This window comes from Juglans microcarpa x Juglans regia, chromosome 1D, assembly GCF_004785595.1.
Source record: "Juglans microcarpa x Juglans regia isolate MS1-56 chromosome 1D, Jm3101_v1.0, whole genome shotgun sequence".
Classification (NCBI taxonomy): domain Eukaryota; kingdom Viridiplantae; phylum Streptophyta; class Magnoliopsida; order Fagales; family Juglandaceae; genus Juglans; species Juglans microcarpa x Juglans regia.
This window is the reverse complement of record NC_054594.1, coordinates 9176490-9196663: the sequence shown is the minus strand read 5'-3', so window position 1 is coordinate 9196663 and position 20174 is coordinate 9176490. Positions and strand designations below refer to the sequence as shown.

Here is a 20174-nt window from a genome sequence, read left to right as displayed (position 1 = left end):
AAAAACCTGCACACCCTGAACATATATGTAGCATTACTATGTTTCTCCTCGTGCAATATGACTTTGCACCAGCACCGTACTTATTCTTTGAATATGGCTTTCAATCTCTCCTCACTTGGACTAGTCCAATTACCCCATATTGTGGTTCATTTGGTGTATTGATCAATGGGAAAGTCAGTCCTGATTAGGTCACCTACGAGGACTTGTAGCCCACCCATCAAAGTTGACCCCCCTTGGCTAGGGCCTTCTACGTAATCAAATGATGAAAATCCAGACAATATGGGTCGATGAAAACCCAGTACTTCACCATTACACAACATTAGCTAGCAGAACGAGGATGGTAGATAAAATGCTACGATGAAACCATAAATTTCATATAAGACCAAAACTGTGAGTAATTTTTTTGTTTCAGGAGATTAACGTACGTACAAAAACAGCACCTTGAAACAAAATGGTTCATGCAGTGCCAAACCTATCTAATGCTCTGGCAAAATCTCAACTGCATCCCGCAGCCTAATCCTATGTGAGCCTGTATTGTAAAGATTTGAATGGCAAAATAGATAGGTATTAATCATCGACATTTTCTTAAAACAATCTATTGTGTGGATTGGAAACTGGATAGGATTGTTGCATCAGCTAATGATCATCTTGTTGAGAAATTCAGCTTGCTCAGGAAAATACTCCAAAAGTTCATCCTTGGTCACCCAAACAAAATCCTCACACTTCCCAATATCAAACTTGTTGGTTGCAATAACCTGGGACTTGAAGAAGAATCGCTGAAAAAAGGAAACGACAAGCAAGGGCTTTAAGACATAAATAGATGCAGCCATTACCAATACTCGATAATCTATAAGAATTGGAAACATAATGCCACATACACATTGGCAAACAACAGAGCAAAGTTAAAGTTATATCAAGATAATGTACCTTAAAAGATGGAATGTTTGACTTGGTATCTGCTGGCTGTATAATATGACCCATTGGAGCATTTCCTACAAAATATGTGTGGGAAAGGTCTCCAATCACAGATTCTAATGCAGACTCTGCACACTGAAAAAATTAAAGAATTTATATATATGGGAAGAATAAGAAGAAGCTGATAAACAAATAGCAACTCACATTGCGCAATGTCTTCTCAGATCCATATACTTTTTCTGGAAAATGCCAGACAGGCTCACCGCCAGGAGCTCCATATGCTTTGCCATAGAGCAGAAGGTAGAGTCTTCTGTCAAGTGCTCTCTGTAATGACCTAAAGAGGAAAAAAAAGAAAGCAAATGAAGGTTCATAAATAGCAAAATTGCACTCCAATCTTCCACATAATAATGCCAGTGCTTCTATTATGCCTTCAAAAGCCCAAATGACCAGGGTTTAATCAAGAGTAAACCTACAATATATGTGTGTGTGTGTGTGTGTGTGTGCATATTTTCATCAATTGCATGCAGGCATGAATCAGGCTAAGTTAAAAGCTAAAGCAAATATAAACTCCACTTATAATACCACAGAACTTGTCACATGAACACCGGCTATCTCATAGAAATTTGCTAATCAAAATTATGTCAACTCTATAACCAAATTATTTAACAAAATTAGAGAAGCTAGAGGTCTAGCTTAATTTCTATATCTATGTAAACTCATCCTCACTAGATCAATACACTTCTTTTTTTTGTTTGATAGGTAATCAAGAAATTTTATTCATAGAAGTAGGCAAAGCCCAGGTACAGATCAATAAAACTTCTTGACAACTCCATATGGTTATATACTGCTCAAATATCCCAATAATTGAAATTGCATATAAACAAATTCATTCAGTATTAACAAGGTTAAAACTACAACAGAATATTTTCAACCATCACTTATGAGTACTAATTAATATTGGCAGGCAAGATTCAATTATATTTTCTTTTTCTACTAATCAGAAAAAATGGAATAAAATAGTTTAATAAAGATCTGCTTCGTACTTCTTGTCATTCTTTTTGTCAGCTTCTGTGATCCGTGGAGCTGGTACATACTCCATTTGGTAGTCACCTTTTCCCCTGTTCATGGAATTCAGTGTCACGTAATGTTATTTAACTATTAAAATATATATATATATATAAAAAAAAAAAAAAAAAAAAAAAAATTATCTGCCTCAGTCTGTGTGTCTCTATATGAGAAAAAAGAGGGGAGGGATGAAGTGGGATATAGAGTCTTGCATTTATCATTTATGATTTACAGCAAAATCTTAGATGAGTACTTACCAAGAAGCAACAGATTAAATAGATTTCGATACCTATGTCACATTCACATGCATGCAAATGGTAACAAAGCAAGTAAAAAACATAAATTCATACCTTTAATGTAACACAAGATACTAATATATCCCCTGTTGTAAAATGCAACATATCAGCTTTTAGAATGAACTATACCAATGTGTTGCAACAGATATAGGCTTACTGTCCCAGAGTCTTGAAGCCTAATACAGTAAACCAAGTCACCTTATTCCAATCAAGCAAAAAAAAATAAAGTTTGATCTACATATTTGTGATACCCCATATGATATGTAAGAGTAGGTGGTGTATGAGATCCCACATTGTTTGGAAATGAGAAGTTCTTGCTCTTTATAATGTTCCAATGAGGCTCCAATTGTATCATTGACTAGTCATTTTAGAGTATAGGTCATGAAATTTGAGCCTTCCATTGGGGCATTACAAATGGTATCAGAGCCTATCCCAATCAGAAATGTGGGACTTGAGCCGTGTCACCTACGAAGGATGGGCCAGACGAGGATGTCAAGAATTTATGAGGGGAGATTGTGATAGCCCATATGATGTGTAGGGGTATGTGATGTATGAGATATCACATTGCTTGGAAATGAGAAGTTCTTAATCTTTATAATATTCCAATGAGACTTCAATTATATCATTGACTAGTCATTTTGGGGTATAGGCCATGTAGTTTGGGCCTTCCATTTGGGTGTTACAATATTTATTAATTTCTTAAAGCTACACCATTCACCAATCAGCCTGACCATCAGTATCCTTAACATATGGAATTCTTTTTGGCCCGGGGGGGGGGGGGGGGGGGGGGGGGGGGGGGGGGGGGGGGGGGGGGGGGGGGGGGGGGGGGGGGGGGGGGAACTAAGTGATAGCTCTGAAAGAAAGCATTTGCTATAACCCAGAAAAGCAAATGCTGCAGTTCAGATATCAATAATTTGCATACGGATAAGCACCCATTTAACATAAGAAGTCAGGTTTCCTCCAGTACCACGCCATATGCTTTTATATAAATACTAATCAGGTAATACAACTGCTCATTGACCAAATTCATTTGAGAATTGATATAATGAGCTATAGAGACAAGACACTCAGGAATGGAATTACAAGAACTGCAAATGTCAGGATTTAAAGGTAAGACCCAGCAAACAACAAATCAATTGAGATATGTGGTCAAGTGCAAGAAATCCAAATCAAAACACCATTAATACTAATAATAATAAAAATACAAATAAATAAATATTTACCTAGAATTAGACTTATCTAAAAGTTCATCCGGATATCTGCGTCGATATTGTTGTCGCGACCGAAACCTAAACCCAAGGAGAAAAGAAGCAAAACCTAATATGAGCTACTTACACTTGTTATGGCACATTTATCTCACCAAATAGATCAAAATGAAAGTCTCGGGTTTTACTGACATAAACCTCTGTTTATTAGCTCAGAAAACGGAAGAAACGAATGAAAATTCCAATTAAAACTTTATCAGTCCTCGATATATGAAAAGCTCGATTCAAATAACCCCAACATCAGACGACACTAGATGCCGATAAATTAGGAGCGTAAGATGAAAATGACAAAAGAAGAGACTTACGAGAACTCCTGAAACGCGTAAACGACAGGGTCAATTTTCGGGATTACAACAGGCAAGCGCTCGAACAACACGGAAGCTACGATTTTCTCGGGGCTCGTGCAGAATCCTCGGGCTATCACAAGCGGCCGAGCCAACGACGTTAAAGATCTCTGCATTCTCGATCTGTATAATGAAGAAGAAGATTTTGATTTGATTTGATTTGATTTATTCTGCTATACTTGAAGCTGTTTGAATGCCCTTGAATGAGCAAAAGGGTAACAAGCAGCAGCAGCAAAGGAGGCGACCGGCAATGGCGACTGGCGAGGGGTGAGAGTAAGGTCTTCTTACCTTGTTTTTCCCGAAAACTGGGGTTCTTCGGGTATATTACTATATTTCAACTAAGAGTTATGCTGCTTAAAGAATATATGACTTTATTTATTTATTTATTTTATATTTTAATTCAATATAAAATATGAATAAAAATATAAAATTATATATTTTTAAGTATATAAACTTACGTCTAAAATTTTTGTTCAACTAATGGGCCGGCTCAGTTGATGACATTTTACTACGAGCCAGGTTAGTCGAAATAAATAGTTATAGGTTTGTATTCATAATTCATCTCAATTCATCTCAACTCATCTCATTATTATGTATTATTATTCAGTAATTTTAACTCACAAATCTCATTACTATTCATAACTTATCTCTCTATTATTTATAACTTATCTCAACTCATCTTCAAATCTAAACAATACCTTGTGTTTTTCTTGTAGTTTAGTAATTATGTTATCCGCTATAATTTGCAGTAATATTTTCATTTTGATAGGAATTAAGCACGTGCATTGCATCTGCGATTCTAAACTAACTTATATATAAAGATAACTGTTAGATATACAAAATAATTATAAATTCATATAATTTAAAAATTAAGATCTTATGCATCAAATCAAGCTTTCCAGTTTTGAAAGGTTAAAAAATAACATAATTTTATAAAAATACTTTTTATTTAATATATTATTATATAATATATTGTCTAAAATATTATAGATAAATCATTTTTTTATTTTTTTTCTTTGTAATTCTTGTTTGTGACGTTGATTGTATTTGTGAGTTATGAATTTTAGGCCTATTTAGTGATGTCACTCTTCATCTGTGTCATATGTCTTTGATTTTTTTTATTTATTTAGTTTTTAAATATTTTATATTAAAAAAGCATACGCTTTAAGAGAAAAATATAAGGATACGGCGGGAAGGATAAATAATACGTAGAGAATACCTAACAATATGTCGTTTGGCTTCATTTGAAAACACAATTCATCTCAACTCATCATTATAATTTTTTTAAATTCCAACATAAAATATAATAAACAATTCAACTTTTTCAAATCTCAAAACAATAATAATAATAATAAATAATATTCTAATAATATTTTATCAACTCAACTTAACTCACTTCAACATCCAAACGCACCCTAATTACAAAGAGATTTCAAAAAAATAAATTTACAAATTAACTTGATTTGATTTAATAAGTTATATTGTAAAGTATATCTAACATATTATATGAATTCATGTCAGTAGATTTATTTTATGAAACTCTTTGTGATAATAGAACTTCTCAAATATGAATTCTCGATAATCGTAACGTAATAGGTTTTGTCCATGTGAGTTTTTAGGGGGAGATGTTTGGAAATAATTTTCAATCTCAAATATTACTCAAACATAAACACACTCAAATGAATCATTACAATTTTTTCAAATTAATCATTACAATTTTCACAAATTTTAAAAAAAATCATTTTTTCCAAATTCTAAAATAAAAATAATACTATAACAATATTTTAATTTTATAATATTTTTTATTCAACTTTTTCTCTCACATTTCTCATAATCCCATAAAACATTAACTCAAATTATCTCACTACTATTTACAAATTATTTTACTAATATTTTATGAAATTTTGAGAAATAAGAGAAAAAGTTAAATATTTTATTATGAAGTTAAAATATTATTAGAATATTATTTTTTAATATTATTTATGTTTAAAAATTAAAAAAAATTGATTTTTTTATTTAAAAAATAAAAAAAATTATAATAATTAGCTTGAAAATATTCTAATGATTAGTTTATAAATATTTATATTTAAGTGATGTTTGTAACCAAGATAGGTTGATATGAGAATTTTAGAATGTTCCACACAAGCCCGAGATACGGATGTAAACCCTTGGTTCAGTGAAGGATTGTGCCTGCCAGGCTGCCAGTGATTTAAAGCTGGAAGGAGTTGCGTGGGACCAACCACATTAGCATTGAGAGTAATCGACCTTGATCTCCATCACATCGATGAATGGCCATTGACTCATTCATTTTAATCGGTTAGAGTGAGTAAAGAGAAAATAAAAAAAGAATATTTAAATGATTTAAAGAATATTATTTTATGTTAATTGATGTGAAAGGCTTCCAGACTTCCACATCAATGATGCGTTAGGTGTGCAAGTCAAAACCAATTGAACTCAAGAAAATGCCTCTCGAATAAGTGAATTTTGGTCCAACAATTGGAATGTTCTATTCTAAGTTCTAACTTATTAAGTGAAACAGGGAACACAGTAAACTCCAAGAAAAAACCACACAGGAATGGAAGAGGAGATTTTCCTTAGAACAAAGGCTTCTTTCCATTTAACAATCCCATCAAGTGCTCGAAAACCTGGCCCCCTGCATCGCGTAGACCAGAATGCATGAACTCGTTGGTAATCCACAGCCTAATCCCTGCTATCTGAGGAGCTGTTTCCATGACCAGCTTGAAGTTGACAAACATATCATCATAATAAACAGCAGCCGCAACAGGTACCTATCAGCATTCAAAAAAATCAACAGATAAAAAAATGTTGTAAATTTTACATCTTGGACTGTTGGTAGGTTCAAATCTCCATTGGAAAATTCAATGGTCAATAATAATTCAAGAAGATCAACTGCAATTGAAGAAAAATACACCTTATTATTGCTCAGCGTAGTAGTGTCATAGAGTGGACCCCAATCCTTCTTCTCAGCCAAGATATGAGCAACATCTTTGAATTTCCTCAGAGCATGAATCTCATCAAACATCCATGGGAAGATCATCTGCAGAAGTACAAATTCGAAATGTATGTATTCGGGTAATAGGTAAACACCATAAGAAGAGCCATGGAAAAGGCCAAATCCAATGCACTTCAGAATTTGAATAGAAAAATTTTGGCAACTGGATTCCTACTGTTAGGCACATTATAGAAAAGAATCATTGAATACCTGAACAAGACAAAAAGGTTTGGGGGTGAGATGAGAATTTTGTGTTTTGTTTGAAAGTTTAAAATATTATGTTTTAATATTATTATTGTTTTGGGATTTGAAAAAGTTGAATTGAGATTTGAAAAAGTTGAATTACTTATTATATTTTGTATGAGAATTTGAAAAATGTGTAATGATGAGATGAGATGAGAGGAGAATTTTGTGTTTTGTCTTATGCCCCAAACCAGTCCAAACCCGGGTTTCAAACTGGATCAAAATAGGCCGGAACCTGGATTGAATCGGTTTTTAAAAACCCGGAACCCGGGTTGCACCTTGCGCCTTTTTTTTTTTTTTTTTTAAATCAAAAGCCTACATGTTATGAATATTTTTTCATGAAAAAAATGTTGATGCGGCATTCAAACTCTATTTATTTAATTTTTTAAATCAAAGCCTACATGTTCCTCGACCACCGATAAAAAGCCACTGGAGAAGAGAGTAAAAAAAAAAAAAAAAAAAAAAAAAACCATAAAATGGATGATTCATCAGACATAATATGCATTTTTCTTTTGAGTCTCTATCCATGAAAGGAACAAAAAAAAAATTCAAACCCAAAAAACAAAAACAAAAACAAAAACAAACAAACCGGGTGGTACCCGGGTTTTTCTATGCGGATACCTGGCCGGAACCCATTATCCGGGTTCCGGAGCGGGCCAGGTTTTTCCTGGCCCGAATTAACAAGCCTAATTTGGTCATAGCAAGTAGGGTTAACATCAACTGTCAAAAACCAGTTCTAGCCTCTACAGCTGCAAAAAGATTGCATGCCTCACGGCAAGCAAATTTCACAAGACACAATTTTTAAATAACACTATAAGCAACTGTTTCTAGTCTGTCAATGAGATGACAATGAAATAGAACATCGAGGACCTGGTTCACCAGCAGTATAAGACCAGAAAAATAGCAGCAGTTCAAAGACTATAAAGTGGTCTCACTATGAGATAAGATGATGTTAGAGGTGAGGTACATGCATTAGATGCAAAAGATTAAAGATCCCCTTTTTATTGGTATGTCCAGAATTGTGTATGTATCCATCATATGTGAATAAGCTCAGTTTATGGTTTCCTAGTAATGTTTTGAATGGATGATTTCATAAAGAATAATGATACATACAAACTCTCTTTACAACTCGTTTTGAAAGATGTAGCTTTTACCAATCAGTAATGAAAATATCCCACAACATCTAGCTCTTATCAAAAAGTTATTTTCCTGCCCAACAGACTCATATAACTGGAGGAAAATTTGAGTTTGTTCGGAAATTATAAAAGCATGTTGATGTCATCTGTACCTCTCCTGTGAAAAGTACAGGGGAACCTCTAGCAGCCTTGATTGCATCAAATTTCTCCTCATATTCACTCCTTATTCTGCGAGCAGCCCACTTTGATGAAGCACCCTGAGAGAGGGAGTGAGAGTGATTTTCAAGATTTTTTTTAATAATCTTAGAATTTGATTCTGAGGTTAAATTAACAGCCTACCTGACAGTAGATAGACTCGTGCATAAGCGCATAGAGTGGATTAGTATCGAAAGCTAACCACTTCTCAAACTGCATGAACAGAATGGCTGAGAGGTTGATTCTAAGAATGTAATTTAAAACACTGGACTCGATCAATAAGAAAGCAGCAATCCTCTTACAGCATTCAAAAAGTAGTAACTGATCTGCTTTGGTGCTCCTGGAACTATTACAGGATCCCAGACTCCCTCAAACCTATGCATCATAATAAAATTGAAGTTGGCTTGAAGAGAATATAAACAGTAATTTCTTAATTGCTATGGAGGCTTACATATAGTGCAACCGCTCAAAACCAGTAGAAGTTCCTAAGCCAGAGAGACCAAGAGCTTGCAGTCCCCTTGGAGTTAAGATGCCCCCAGACGGAAGAAGCACCTATACAAAAGAGAAAAAGTAGAGAGAACCAAAACATGAGGGCCCTAGGAATTCAAAAGATTTAGATTGAGTTTTTGCATTAGGAATGATAACAAAATCACACGTGGCAGATCCTCACCCCGCCTCCCTCAGACTCCGTTAAATAGTTAACAACTTCACGAACAACTTCAACATCCCCTGGATATCTCTTGTAGTACTTCTCATTCTGAAGTATAATCTGTTCAAAGCACACTCTATACACGGTATCAGCTGTGCATCCATCTCCAATTGGAGGGATTCCTCCAGTTAGAAGGACTTGTTTCAGTCCCTGTGGTGCGAAACTCAGATAGGTAACCGCACAAAAACCACCATAACTCTGCACAAGAAAAAACAAAAAGTTTTCGTTTGATCTAGAGTCAGAAAGGCTTCAATGAACCACAAGCAAAATAGTGACAGCAACTAAACCTAGTAATCAACATGAGGTGAAAAAAAAGTGATGAGAGAAACAGGCATAAAATAGCATCCAAGCAGCACAACTAATGCACATTCATGCAACAGGCATATACAATAGTACAAGTAGCAAAACAAATACGCATACATGCCTATATGCTTGCATACACATTCATAGTCACACACAGAGATAGATGCATGCATGCACATACAAGCACAATGCATACACGCACATGCAAGCAAACATTCCTGCTGCTTGCTGGCAGATTCTTCTCTTAAATGGTCTAACAATTGCAAGTCAATTGAAGTCCCTGCCGAGAGGCAGAACCAGGGCTGTACGCTGAACAATTAAATGAGAACAAAAGGAAATAATAATCTTTATACCTGACCCAAGACTGTCCAAGGCGAAGCATCAGGAACAAGGCGCACTCGAATAAACTCAGCGTCATTCACTATGTTGTCGGCTCGGAAATGTTTCATGTAGTCTGCCAAATCCTCTGCAGACTTAAATTGTGACATAGATGATGCTGTCAAAGGAGTCGATAAGCCTGTTCCTCGCTGCAAAATAGTATCATCAGCTGGAGAAAAGATAATATAGAATGATATCAACAATCACTTAAAGCTTTGCTCTATGAGCATGCAGAAAAGCATGCCTGATCCATCAATATGACACGAAATTCCTCACAAGCTTTTTGTATCCATCCACTAGCTTCGGTCGGTCGAGGACACTCAAATCCAGGTCCACCTTGTAAATATAATAGGTATGGGAGAGGCTGATCTTCTTTCCCAACTGCAACACATATCTGCATTAGCAAGAGAAACAGAAATATCTATGCAATTAAGTCATTAGTGGAAATTTAAAATAGCTTCCAAATAATCATCCACAAGGCAACTTTACAGAATCATAATCTTCGAGAACAGTTTGCTTGCTGGTGACATATATAGATCCACCGTTAGGTAAGAAATATATTAGAAACTGAAGCAGGGTAAGCAGTCACTGAAGTTTATAACATGGCAACTTAACAAGCATAATCCATAGGCATTCACTGGTTTCATGCTTATTAAAAAGGTATCCATTCATCTCAAACATCGCAGGAATTCATTTCTGCTGCAGTTGCATGCATGCAACACTGTGGCATTCTTAATTCAGTTTGGGACGAAATTAAGCCTGGCATGTCTTCCTATTGGAATCCCGGTGATAAAATGTACTTAATTTCAGACATTTAAATCATGCCACCCAGATATACGCTTGGAAAAAATAATTTAAAAAAGGGCAATGCAACAAAATGAGAGTGACGGCGTTGAACTTGCACAAATACACAACCTGCAAATATCACTAAATTTCGCTTATTTTATGAAAAATCATCTATTCAATATACTTTAGTGGGAGTTGGTGGTTTAAGACATTTGGTCTATGGTGAAATAAAAGATCAAGCAAGTACTTGTAAACAAACTAAAGCACATAGAGTTTAGGTTCTATAGAAAAGATGACAAAAACAGTTTAAGAAGAGGTACGAATTTGAAAGTAAATAAATAAATAAAACAAGAAAAATGGACGTCCACATTAAGAGGGTCAACGGCCTCTGAAAATTTTGATCAGTATGCTCTCCGAGAAATTCAAGGACAGATATATGATTGACGAACTCATTTGATTGCTTAATAAAGAATATGCACGCTCATACACATTTATAGACGTACGGCTCGTACACTTTTACAAAACTTTTTATTTCATCTTATCTAATTATTATAATTTTTATAAATTTTCATACAAAATAAAATAAATATTTCAAAATTTTCAAATTCAAAATAAAAATAATATTAAGAAAATATATTCTAACAATATTTTATTTAATCTTTAATTTTTATCTTAACTCATCTCGTCTCTTCTCTTCCAAAATCAAACGAGGCTAATAAACAACAGTCCAACCAAAGCATAAAGATGCATCCGTATTTTTTCAAACCCAAAAAACAGACCGAGTTGTAGGGCTCCTTCTTGTGCCAAATAAATCTAAATCTCGTAATTCACATTCAAAGCACTATTTAAAAAATACTAATAATAATAATAGGAATCAAATTTTTTAGCCAACAATTTGGTAGATGTATACACCTGAAACGACTTCGCGAGCGAAGACAGAGATTTTAGGTGAAGCGCGATGATCGAGGGAGTGGTCAAGGGGCACAGTGAAGCGATGGTTGCGGAGGCGGAGCTCCGGCACCGAGTACCACTTTCCTTGGACGTGGTCAGGCGAGGAGTCCCTGGCATTGAAGTTATCTCCGGCCATGAAGTTAACCTTACGGACTGTAATTCTACGGTACCGGAGGCGGTGAAATTCAGTTGCCGCGATCAGTGTAACAGCACGAGAGGATAAGGGACGGGTGAGAGAAAGGCGGAGTGGGTTTATGAAGGAAGGTGGCGCGTGAGATGCGAACATTTTGTGGACGCGTGGGGTTGATATGACTGTTTCTTGTTCAAGTCAAGATGAAGTGAGAAACTATGAACCGTTAGATGCAAATATTTGTCCAGCATGAGTACAAATTCTAAATAAATAAAACTGTCTATAAAAGAAGTAGATTCTAAAAATGTAAAAAAAAAAAATTATACTATTTTCTAACAGTATTTTACCCAAAAAAAAATGGATGCAAAAGCTGTCTATTTAAGATTAAAAAAATAATATTTTTAATCATAGAGTGTATAAACATCACATATTTTTTTTAAAAAAATGAATAAATATATAATTCACATTAAAAAATTAATTATTTAATATTTAACTCAACTTCTAACTCTTTTTTAAAATAAATATGCGGTATTTATATAATTTATAATTATATATAATATTACTCGATAAATGTATACCTTACATTACTCAAAAACTTTTGAGGTTCAAAATTGAAACTAGCATTTAAGTTACGGTTCAAATCTGCTTACCATTTAGAATCTAGATGCAGCTGTGAGACAGAAAGTAGTCAAGTGCTAAGAAAGAGTCGCATTTCTTGGGCAAATTCATTTTTTTATGTGGATTTTTCAAATTCCTGTAGCCTCTTCCCACAGTTTAAATTTGACTCTGTTGTTAATCATGATTGCTTTTTCTTTTAAAAATGTCTTTAGTGATAATGTTTATAAAAGTGTTTAACCCTATTAATTATAGGAATCAAAATTTGTACTGAGTTTTTACCATATTAATTGATAAAAGAGTAATCTTAGATATAATTATGGGGTGTGTAAGTAAAATGCACTTTTTTGAAAAAGGAATTTTTTTATAAATCTCATATTTATTCATTTTTTAAAAAAAGTGCACGTTACTTACAAATATACTTTCTCAAGATATTAGAGATGATTTCAACCTTTACAAAAAGAGAAATGATATATATTCACTCATTTTGAAAAAAAAAATAGATATAGAATTCACATGATAAAATTAATATTTAATAATAAACTTTATTATTTTTTAAAGAAGTGCACGATTACTTGCACAATCTATGACAGTATCTAGCACTACTCTAATTGATGAGCTTAACTATACGTTATATTTGTTTCTTTAGAGTTTTTGCAGAGAGTATGTTCTCCACACCGACTTGTAAGTAGAAGTGCTTTTTAAAAACGAAAATGATATTATGTTGTTTGGATTTATCCTCTCAATTTGACCGCACATATATATTTTATTTTTTATTTTTTTAAATGTTTAATGAATTAACTATTAGAAAATTTGTATATTTTTTTAAAAGAATATTTAAAAAAAAAGGAAAAAAATTAAAAAAGAGAAAATACATAAAGGGTACAATCCTTTTAAAAAATGTACGTGACTGTCTCTCCCTCTTCACGTCATTGTCTTCGTGCCATCTCATCATTCTCAACACAATCAAACCCATATATTCTGAATTGTTGTTTGGAACTTGGAAGGCATAGCAAACTAGACTCGAAATGCATCTTTGGACGATGATTTCATATCTGAAAAATACCATTGGTTTATTTTTACAAATGAGATAAGTTGATATTAAAATTAAAAATTAAATAAAATATCGTTAGAATATATTTTTTTAATATTATTTTTATTTTAAAATTTAAAAAAATTGAAATATTTATTATATTTTATGTGAAAATTTGAAAAAAATTATAATAATTAGATAAGATAAAATGAAATAAATGAAAAATGTTACTAAAACAAACAAGGGCTAGTCCCTTTCCCAACAAATGGACTGATGGGATCTCCTTTTTTGTTTTATGCCATATGTTTCTTGGCACATAGATTTAGCGATAACAATGTTTCTCCTTTTTGATGTACTTACGGATGTCGTACAGCCACACCGAATTACTGTTGGGGCTCTAAACTGTTAGTATAGTCGATTATGCAGCAATATCAAATCAGTTGCTGAATATGCTGCAATGTCAAAACAGAATTTTGAATACTTGAAATTTGAATTCTAACAATCCTTTTTAGTTTGTTAAGATAGATTGTTAGATATCCTTGTAAAGCCGAATTCTTTGGTAACTACAACTTTATAAATATACAAAATTTTCAGTGAGTAATGTATCAAAACCTACTCCAACACAATTTGCTTATCTTAGTATGCATTACTCTATCTTATCTTACACAAACCACACCGAACAAGGCCTGAGTCGTCACAGCGGGTCGGGAATGACTTTTTCTTCCATTCCGACTTGTTGTTTGATTTTTTAGCATTAATAGTTTGTAAACGTACACTTGACTGCTTATTTTAGTTCTAGAACTCCCATTCTTTATGGATTATGATAAAATGAAATGGCAAAAACCAGTTTGTAGTTGACATTCCTTCATATATAGCTTGCAAACTAAAACTTATTCATAACACATGAATCATGCGTATAAAGTTTGTAGTAATATATGGCTCATATTGAATGGAACACATATATAGAGAAAGCAGGCTAATATCGAGAATAAAGCAGAGCAGAGTGAGGGGAGCATAGTGTACCGAGTGGAGCAGAGCGGAGCGACTAGAGTTTAGGATAAATACATATTATGTAATCTTTTGTATGGTACAGTACATTGGTATTATTGAAATTTTCTAATATCTTTTGTATGATTAGGGTTTAGTATAAATACATATGATGTAACTTTGATTTGACACTTAGTGAAAATTTAGCTCCCACTCCTGTGGAAGTAGGCACACTAACGAATCACGTTAAATTTGTGTTTTTCTTACTTTCTCTTTTCTGTAATGTTCATCATAATTGCCAAACATAGCACAACAAAGATTAATCAAATGATTCTTTCACCATAACATGGTGACCATGTAATGTCAAAATGTAATTCAAAGATTCTTTTTTCATTTTCTACGTAGTGGTTTCTTTGGTGCAAGTCAATATGGAAGATGGACTCATTTTAGTGGGCCAACAATGTACTTTCATAGTTGGTGCTCTTTCTAATATATTTAAATTTCATTCTTTCAGGTAAGAGATTTAGATTTTACTGACTATGGTATTATTGTGTCTCTTGACATGCAATTAGCATCTACTTATTTTCTGAATATATAAAGAGATATATTGACCTCTAGATTAAATTTGCGTTGACATAATGTGCTTTGTTTGATTCTTGTCTTTCTTTAACCTAAGCAACCTAAGCAAGCATTTCATTTATCAAAAAGAAGCATAAAGAAAGGGTTAAGATACCAGCCAGCACGTTATTATAATAGTAGAATACAAAAAAAGAAAAAAAAAAAAAAAGGTTCTAGAGCTTATAAATTGGTTCTAACCCATCCCATGATTGTCTAAGAGGCGAGCCAAATGGTGATTTTTAGGGGTGGTAATAAATGACACGAACTGTGAATCTAACATGAAGACGACATGAAATTAGCCGATTTGAGTTTATTTTAACGGGCTCGGATCAAAACGGGTTGACACGTTAAGACTAGAGGTGGCAATATGACACGACCCGTGAACCCAACACTAATACGATACGAAATTAACGGATTTGGGTTTAATGTTAATGGGTTCAAGTCAAAATAGGTTGACCTGTTAAGACATGATTTATAAATAGGTCAACCTGCTTAACACGAAATCAACTTGTTTTGACCCGTTTAGAATTTATTTCAAAATTAAAATTTTATTATTGCTAAGTTATAATATTGATATTTCTCGATACGCTTATGTTTTTATTGTTGAGATTGTAATTTTAGACTTATGCTCATATTTTTTATCGTAAGGCTTGTAATATTGGTTTTATTATATGTTAAAATTTAAAAAATATTGATATATTTTTTAAGATATTGTAATTATTAATAAATAGATATTTTAACTTTTATATGAAATTATGTTAATCATGTCAAATGCGTTATGTATTTTACTTCAACTCATTTACATGAAACAAATGGATTTAAATGAGTCATGTCGTGTTAATATATTTTTAATTAATTATTAAACGGGTCAAAACATGTGACATGACATGACCCGTTATCTAAATGGGTTGAGTTAAGGTTTAGAAGTTTGACACGTTTAGTTTAATGGGTTGGGTTTGGGTTGACCTATATAGTTGAATATTCATGACTTAACACGATACGATCACGACTCGAAAACACGATTTGCCACCCCTAACTAGAATTAAAGACCTGAGATGTTGGATCTATTCGCAAAGTCTATGTGAGATCTGTGTGATGCGTGAGCGTCACACGCCAATTCAAGCGTCACACGCCAATTATATCCTGACGATTATTTTTTATTATTAATAGATCGACGGGTTGAGAGTTGCATGGGGTAATGTGTGAATATCTGGACACTTCTCGTTTGTTTTCACATAAGAGATGTGATAAGTTGAGATGAAGGTTAAAAATTAAATAAAATATTGTTAGAATATATTTTTTTAATATTATTTTTATTTTGAGATTTGAAAAAGTTGAATTGTTTAATTTATTTTGTATGAGAATTTAATAAAATTGTAATGATTAGATAAGATGAAATGAGATAAATTGGGAAGTTTTATAAAAACAAACGAGAATGGTTGTAAATAGGCCAATGTGAAGTCAAAGGAGAAATAAATTGAAAAAAAAAAAAAACCTTGCAAAATGTTTATTAACACAAGTAAGCGACAATAGTGATAGGAAGGGAGCGGCCTCCCTCATATTTGGAGGGGATCATTTTCAGTGAGAGAGTTTCTTAGGAGGGAGGGAGGAGGTTTTGTTTAAAGAATTCTTCTACACAACCACCTACCGTTCCTCAACCTCCACACACCTACGTGGCAATTTTTTTTTTTAAATGTGAAAAGTGTGTTTTGATTTGTGTTGGGATAGCACCCAAATTCAATTTCATTCTTCCCCCATGTTCCCCCCTTTCTCTCCCCCCAACTCGTTGTCCTTCCACGCGGCCTCACTCCTCCTCCTGCATCCTTGCTACCGACATCATCACTGTATGTCGCCTACCTCAGGCATCGTGTGGCTCTACCACACGTAAAAATCGTGAAGTACTCAGTTTACTTGAACGAGGATGAATGCAAAGTTAAATGCACGTGTGCCCTGTTTGAGATGAGGTTTATTATCTGTAGGCATGAATTTAAAATCTGTCAAATGAAGCACATTAAAGAGTTGCCAGATAAATATGTACTAGAATGATGAAAAACTTAAAGAGGAGATACACACTAATCAAGAGTAACTATGATGACTTACGGGTCAAGCCAGATGCAAGACAATATGACCTTGTGGTTAAAATATGTTTGAAATTGACCACGCGTGTATTCCCAAGTGATGACCATTTCAACGCTTTCCTGTGCGTTTTGGACGACTTCGAGTACAAGTTTGCTGGATTATAGCTTGAGTCCAGTTCAACGAAAATGAAGGAGAACGTCGTCACCAAGAAGGGTAAGAAAATATTAAACTCTCACGTAGTTCAATGAAAAGGGAGACCGCAAACGAGAAGAAAGGTTCATCCGGTTGAGAAGGCTTGAATCAAGAGAAAAAAGAAACAAGTAGTATTTTGTAGTCAACTAATTGTCTAAATGGTATACTGCATGCATATTCTTTTCTAATAGATGCATATTTTTGTTTTGTCAGTTTAGACATATAGAAAAATATTTGACGACGATTTACATTATGGTGGGGTCCCAGAAGCATAACTTAGTCTTAGTGTTGATAAGGTTGTTATCCCAACCCAGTGTAGTATTGTCATACAACCAACGCCACTTGGGACTGAGGCATGATATTATTGCATTGTTTTCCATTTATAGAACTTGTTGAAATTTTCCATATGGAAGGTCTTTGTGTTAATTTTCAATTTCTAATATATCCAAGATACGTCATGCTTGCTCCACTACAACAGAAAGGGTCTTTTGGGATGAAAATTTTCTTCCCAAAAGACCCCAATTTCGTCCCAAAAAAATTTTTGGGACGAAAAAAATTCGTCCCAAAGTCGTTCCAATATCACTGTGCCAAAAGGTATTTTGGGACGAAATTGAAGGAAACCGTTCGAACACGTTCGAACGAAAATTTTTTTTGTCACGGTTTAAATTTGTCCTAGAAAATGGTTCGAACGGAAAAAATTTTAAGTTCGAACAGTAGTGACGTGTTTGAACGATTTCGAAATATGTTCGAACACACATGAATTCGTTCGAACGTTATGAATTGTCTTTGTGTTCGAACGTTAAATGGTCAGGTCGAACGGTATATGGGTTCGAACGGTATAGGCTATGTTCGAACACGACTGAAATTATTTACGTTCGAACGTTGTGTGATCGTTCGAACTCTACGAACATAAATTTCGTTCGAACATTACGTTTACGTTCGAACGCTATTGTCGTTACATAGAGTTCGAACGTTTTACGTTCGTTCGAACGATATCTCTTTAATTTAAATCAATAATAGAAAACCAAATAGACATTCATACTATTTGAAAAAATACATTAGAAACTGTTTAACACTCACAAAAGTGTTAAAATAAGCGCAAATTAAATAAATAACAGTCGAGACGGGCATTGTTCGTACATAAATAGATAATCCCAAAATCCATCAGTTGCTTAGAGGCCTGTACTGTTACATAAGCTGCTGCATTTGGAGTTGCATCTGTCTTCTGAACTCTTCTTGTTGTTCTTCATGTTGTTTGGGGCGCATCTCCATATCTGCTTGTTTTGTCAATTGAGCCTCTAACTCATACTGTCTTGCAGTCAATTTTTCGATTCTGAAATTCGCATTCTCTAGCGCTATAGAAGTCATAGATGCATTCCCAGAAGAAGAGAAAGAGGGACCAGGCTTTACACAACGACCCAAACCCCTCAAATATCCTGAACGTTGACCCAGGACTTGTGTAAAAATCTCAATATCACTTGTTGAGGAATTTTGATCTGACGCAGATTCAGCACGTAGGGCAATCATTTTATCCTAGCCATATATAAGATAAAGAATTAATATCGTCATAAATATTCTAATATATTTAATTAAAACAGGTTATAAAACTTACATAATTTTCATGGGCATCAGGATGAGTCCACTCTCCATTACGATCAGTGTGCGATGCAGCATATAATTTTGTCAGATCATAATTAGTTTATTTTAATTTGAATATTAATTTTATTAATTTATCTTTAAGTATTTAAGTATTATTAAATCTTAACTATTTCTATTTTAATTTAAAGATTTAGTAGTATTTTAATTTGAATATTAATTTTATTAATTTATCTTTAAGTATTTAAGTATTATTAAATCTTAACTATTTCTATTTTAATTTAAAGATTTAGTAGTATTTTAATTTGAATATTAAACTTATTAATTTATCTTTAAGTATTTAAGTATTATTAAATCTTAACTATTTCTATTTTAATTTAAAGATTTAGTAGTATTTTAATTTGAATATTAAACTTATTAATTTATCTTTAAGTATTTAAGTATTATTAAATCTTAACTATTTCAATTTTAATTTAAATATTTAGTAGTATTTTAATTTGAATATTAATTTTATTTATTTAGAATTAACAATATTAAATGGTAGTTGGTCCTAATTATTTGTGATTTAGTAGTACATATAATTTATAACCATACCAAACTTAACGTATTCTGTATACGTTATTAATGTAATGTTATTATCCGTTCGAACTATGAGAACCTATGTTCGAACAAAATGAATACGTTCGAACGGTAATCCGAACCCGTTCAAACGTATTCATTCCAGATTCTAGTCGTCTTCAACAACGCCGAAAACTCCATTAATCCCAAACTCTAACAAACACAAACAACAATCTCAAAGCATACAACTTTCTAACATTGCAAAATATAAAGTTCAAACCATACATTTATATTTTAAAAGAAATACCTGAATTTTTTAAGATGAAAAGGAAATAATCCGAGAATAATCACAAACTATCCTACAAGTAATAATCCGAGAATAATGGAGTGAGATGAACAATTTTTTTGAGCTTAAGGGCTAGTTTGAGAAAGAATACCTCTGATATGCGAAGGGGTAATCTTCAGGCGACCACACGGAGCGACAGTAGGAGGAGAGAAACAGAATTGTGAGGTTCTGTCGTGTTTTTGAAGAACATTTCATGTTCGAACTGTTATTTACTAACCGTTCGAACGTGAAAATATTAAGCGGGAGAAAATTCCCTCCTAATTTTCACGTTCGAACGTTAACATATGTGTTCGAACGTTATTGATTTATTACCGCTCGAAAATTAACCGTTCGAACTTTAATTTCTAACTGTTCAAACGGTATTGTAAATGTTTATTTATATTTTTTTTTCATTACACCTTTTGAATAAAAGAACAACATT

The 20174-nt window shown here is 33.3% G+C and overlaps 2 protein-coding genes across 3 annotated transcripts; both read right to left on the bottom strand.

Annotated features, from left to right (window-relative positions):
• Positions 1-410: 410 nt before the first annotated feature.
• LOC121266805 (39S ribosomal protein L46, mitochondrial-like) lies at positions 411-4190 on the bottom strand. 2 transcript variants are annotated; one of them, XM_041170632.1, is made up of 7 exons: positions 3847-4190; positions 3500-3565; positions 1959-2033; positions 1120-1249; positions 928-1050; positions 557-776; positions 411-516 (listed from the first exon to the last, which is right to left on the bottom strand). In XM_041170632.1, exons 1-6 carry the CDS (start codon positions 3999-4001, stop codon positions 633-635), a joined length of 693 nt encoding a protein of 230 aa, XP_041026566.1. In that variant the 5' UTR covers positions 4002-4190; the 3' UTR covers positions 411-516; positions 557-632. The 2 variants fall into 2 exon arrangements, with proteins under 2 accessions (XP_041026566.1, XP_041026575.1); XM_041170641.1 differs by lacking the exon at positions 411-516 and having other exon boundaries at positions 655-776; positions 928-992.
• Positions 4191-6366: 2176 nt separating this feature from the next.
• Positions 6367-11899, bottom strand: LOC121266795 (proline iminopeptidase). The gene is made up of 10 exons (XM_041170622.1): positions 11561-11899; positions 10107-10243; positions 9838-10011; positions 9143-9379; positions 8924-9024; positions 8775-8847; positions 8617-8685; positions 8430-8534; positions 6818-6943; positions 6367-6674 (listed from the first exon to the last, which is right to left on the bottom strand). Exons 1-10 carry the CDS (start codon positions 11883-11885, stop codon positions 6480-6482), a joined length of 1542 nt encoding a protein of 513 aa, XP_041026556.1. The 5' UTR covers positions 11886-11899; the 3' UTR covers positions 6367-6479.
• Between the last annotated feature and the right edge of the window lie 8275 nt (positions 11900-20174).